The sequence below is a fragment of the Propithecus coquereli genome, unplaced genomic scaffold, assembly GCF_000956105.1.
Source record: "Propithecus coquereli isolate 6110/MARCELLA unplaced genomic scaffold, Pcoq_1.0 Scaffold171, whole genome shotgun sequence".
Taxonomy (NCBI): Eukaryota; Metazoa; Chordata; class Mammalia; order Primates; family Indriidae; genus Propithecus; species Propithecus coquereli.
The window spans coordinates 3,293,804-3,297,897 of NW_012141747.1; the positions used below are offsets into that span (position 1 = coordinate 3,293,804).

Consider the following 4,094-nt stretch of genomic DNA (forward strand, 5'->3'; position numbering starts at 1 on the left):
ATTGACTTCAAAAGGCATTAGAGAACATTTCATGGCTATGGAAATGGGCTATATCATAAAATATACATTTGCCAAAACTCATCACACTGAACATTTACAATTAGTGAGTTTTTGTTGTATATAAATTATACCTTAATAAAAATGTGATGGTAAAGAAATATAAACAAGGATAAGTCCATAATTGAAGAGAATGGGGAATATTTATGGGATTAGGGTGCTCAGCATATTTTTGGAATGTGGATGAATGGATGGAAGAACAGAGAACATGACAGTTCAGATGGGAGCTGAGGTCTCATGTCATAGTAGAAACTCCAGAGAGGATCTAGGCTCTGAGGGTAGGATTAAGAAATGAGGTTTGCTAGACAGTGCTGTGCAGAGCAGTACTGGGGAAAAACCTCACAGGGATCCCCTCCAGAGAAGTTGAACAAACTGCCTGGGGAAAGCATTGCTATTAATACATGCAGTGTAAGTAAGACCATCTAAATTTTGGTATTGATGCTCCCAGCCTAAGGCCCAGCTTTCCCCACACTCTTGAAAATGAAGCGTCCCAAATAAGGCTCACCCATGTAGACAAAGGACACAATTGGTCTTCCTTTCACCAGGGAGGTCTATGAGGAAAGAGGTCTTACCAAGTCTACCGCAGAGAAAACCTGTGTGAAACACTCCATCTTTTTAAAATATGAGCAAAGAACTAAGGATCAATAGGAAAAAATCCAATAGCTTAGAAGAGAAAGACTGAAAATAAATGATTAGAACAGCCAACCCCAATGGAACTAAAACACATGAACCGGTAAAAAAACAAAAACAAAATATTATTTCCACTGATTTGAGAAAATATCACATCCATAAGACAAAAAGAACATGCCATGGGAAACTACTGATGTATATTGTATTTTGTTCATTTCTGTTGTGGTACTTAGTATATTACCTTTGTATTGTAGTTCTTTCTATTCACGTCTACTCTCATGAGACCAGTAACTCCCTGAAGGCAGGAACATGGTAGTGACCTATAATTACTGCATGAATTTAAAGTTGGTAGCCAGTTCTCTCTTAGCATGTTCCTTAGAACTGCTTTGGAAAGCAAATTCCAGGTACGGTGACTCCTGTGTTCTGATGGTAGATTGTTATTTATGAGACATTGAAGTTTACTAAGTTTCCAAGGCAGGGAGATGTAGTAGAGCTGGAGTCAACTTTGGTGGAGTTTGTTCATTCTACTAAATATGAAATTAAAACAAATGGTTCTAAGGATTTTTTCAGGGCTGTTTGTATTCAAATATATAATCATGCTGGTTTTTTAAAAATGTATACTTTGTCTTTTGGTGAATCTAGGGACATCATCTAAAGGCTCAGGCTCTTTCTGGATTGGGAAGAAGTAAGGAAGTGTTGAAGGAATTTCTCTACTGCCTTGCTTTAAATCCCGAGTGTAACTCTGTGAAGAAAGAAGCACAGAAGGTACGATTTCATTAAATGACTTTCTCCTTCAAGTCTTACTGATAGCCTTTGTGTCCATGCTGAGTAACCCTTGCAGGTAAAATAAACAAGAAGCATAATTCCAAATGCTCGTGAAAATGTGGTTGATAACTTCTAGTTAAATATTACATTTTTGTCCATGGATAAAGCAGAATGTTTCAGGAGACAGCATAAACATGCCTCAGTTTTGTTTCCATGATGACACATGTTAGGGGAGGCAAAGTGTTTTTTCCTAGAGTTTATGATTTCAAGTGTTAAGAGTTTGTGTAAGAGTCGTATAAAAGACATTGTGATATATGTAAAATATATCAAATCAGCTGTATAGGTTGACCTGTAATTTTAAGCAAAGCCTTACCAGCATGATGCAGAAATAGCTGCTCTTTGATTCATGACTGAGTCACATTGAATGTAGAAATCCTATAAAAAAGCTTGTACAATAGTTACTTGATATTTACTTAGCACTTCCGATGACCAGAGGTTTTTTGTTTTTATGTCAGCGTTTCCCTATTTTAACACTATTCATTGTCAGCTTCTACCATATATTTACCCTGTAATTTTTACTTAACAGTTCTAGTTTTATTTTCTGAAGCAACAGGAAATGAATCAGTTCTTCCTTCTACAATTCAAACCACTTCAGATATTCGAGAACAGCTATTATCTTTGCCTTTGTAATTCCTTGGGCCAAATAACCTTTTCTCAGAGAAAAGAGTTTCTACAGTTTCCTCCTCTGAATGCAATCTAGTGTTCACATCAGGAGGCATGTTTATTTTTAGCTTAATCCTATTACGGTGTTGTTTCCTATTAGAAGTGTAGTTAGCTAAAATACCTAGATTTTTTTTTTTTTAAATAAGAACTATCTAGCAGTATTTTAATCTTTTTCTTGTGTAGTTGATTGGTATTTGTTAATCCTGTTCAATCGCCACTCATTGGTTTTTGGCCATCATTCCAACTTGTCACAGTATTAATAATGTTGAATCTTCAGCCTGCCATTTCAGCTATCTCCGCTTTGTCCCACCTGCAAACTTCATAAGAATCTTAAAATGTATCTTACCTAAACTGATCCTTACAACAGCATCATGAGAAAGATTTAGCACATTCAGAGAGATTTAGCACATTCATAAAGGTCTCGGGACCAGAATTTAGGTCTTATGGATTCTTATCTGTCTAGTGCTTTTTCAGACATGGTGTTTTCTCCTCAGCCGTCCATGGCTGGTAGATATCTTTTATCGCAACCCAAAACAGTGTTGGCCTGTCGACGCCCAAGAAGTGTGGTACCATCCCCAGCAGCTGAGCTACCCAGAGCCAGTGCCAAGATGTCCTGTGGAGGATGGTGCTGCTTGGTGCTACAGAGTCAGAGATTCCAGTGTGCTCACCTTGAACCGTGAAGAACATTGCGGGAGGGGAGATTTTTTATTTAGGTTTCAGTCACTCTGCTTCCTGCAAGCCTTGGGTCCAGCTGAGGCCATGAGGTTTGGCAGGACCATTCAAGTGACAGCTACAATGCCTCACTGACAATCAGTGTCCCCCAACCCCTGTGCTGGCCCATGGTTCTTGAACTAGAATTATGGCCCTTCACCCTCTCTTCCTTTAAAGTTATTTACTAGGTGGCTCTTCTGTTTCTCTTGTGAATAGAGCACTCCTCTAGAAAGACCTCAGTCCTGTGGGTGATCACAGCTTAGATTTAATCTGGGGCCCCCTGCAACCTCTATACCCCATTTTTCTCTCTTATCTGTGAGACTTTTAGGGGGGATTTTATATAGCAGATGTATAAGGACCAGGCAGAAGGAAGTTGTAATGCTGACATTTTCTCATTAGTAAGACTAAGATGGAAAGGGATTAGAAACTAAAATGCTTAAAACACCGACTATGGTTTCAAACACGTTTGAATTTTAAAAGGTTGGCAGTGGGAATACATAGCAATTATTCTTTTCAACTTTTTAGGTCTGTTTGGCCCCATGGTTTCCTCTGAATCTTTAAGGCATATTATATATTTTTACAAAAGTTTTATGAAATTTTTTTCTTTTCTTGGCAATTTTATAGGTAATGTGTGAGGTGCTTTTTCCGGCTTCAGAAAATGTGCATCAAAATTTAACATCTTCCATCCAAAGCAAATTACAGGCTCAATGTCAGAGCCATGGAAACACCCAGTCTACTCTGGAAGGAGGAGGAGATGCAGGGAGCTCTGAGGTATGATGTGCGTTTGTTAGGATTCTCTTGATCAGGCTTTATGTGATCGCTTCATTTTACAAGCTATACAGACACCATGACATTTTGTTAGTCAGATGTATTTCTCAAGACCAGTTGTAGCTCCTCAATCTGGGAGTTGAAACTTTTAAATGAAATCTATGGAAGTAATGAAAATGATTAAAGATTAAAAGAAACTTTAGAGCACCTCCAAACAACCCTAAACATTAGGAGACCTGAAATTATTTTGGCTTGGGGAAAAGAAAGCAGAGAGATGATTTGAATATATGATATATGATTGTGTGTGTGTGTGTGTGTGTGTGTAGGTATATAATACTGCACATGAAAGTTGCTGTTCATTTGCTCTGGCTCAGGAAGAAATGATCCTGGATTTGACTGTGAAAAGAATAAAGCTGATCTTAGAAGTTAATAGATGAAAC

The 4,094-nt window shown here is 38.0% G+C and overlaps 1 protein-coding gene across 1 annotated transcript in view; it reads left to right on the forward strand.

The window, feature by feature from the left end:
* LONRF2 (LON peptidase N-terminal domain and ring finger 2) overlaps nt 1-4,094 on the forward strand; it is a 33,811-nt gene that overhangs the window by 15,767 nt on the left and 13,950 nt on the right. The window contains exons 3-4 of the mRNA XM_012641869.1: nt 1,330-1,452; nt 3,511-3,657. Of these exons, the coding sequence (XP_012497323.1) occupies nt 1,330-1,452; nt 3,511-3,657 (270 nt within the window). The remainder of the gene's footprint in view (nt 1-1,329; nt 1,453-3,510; nt 3,658-4,094) is intronic.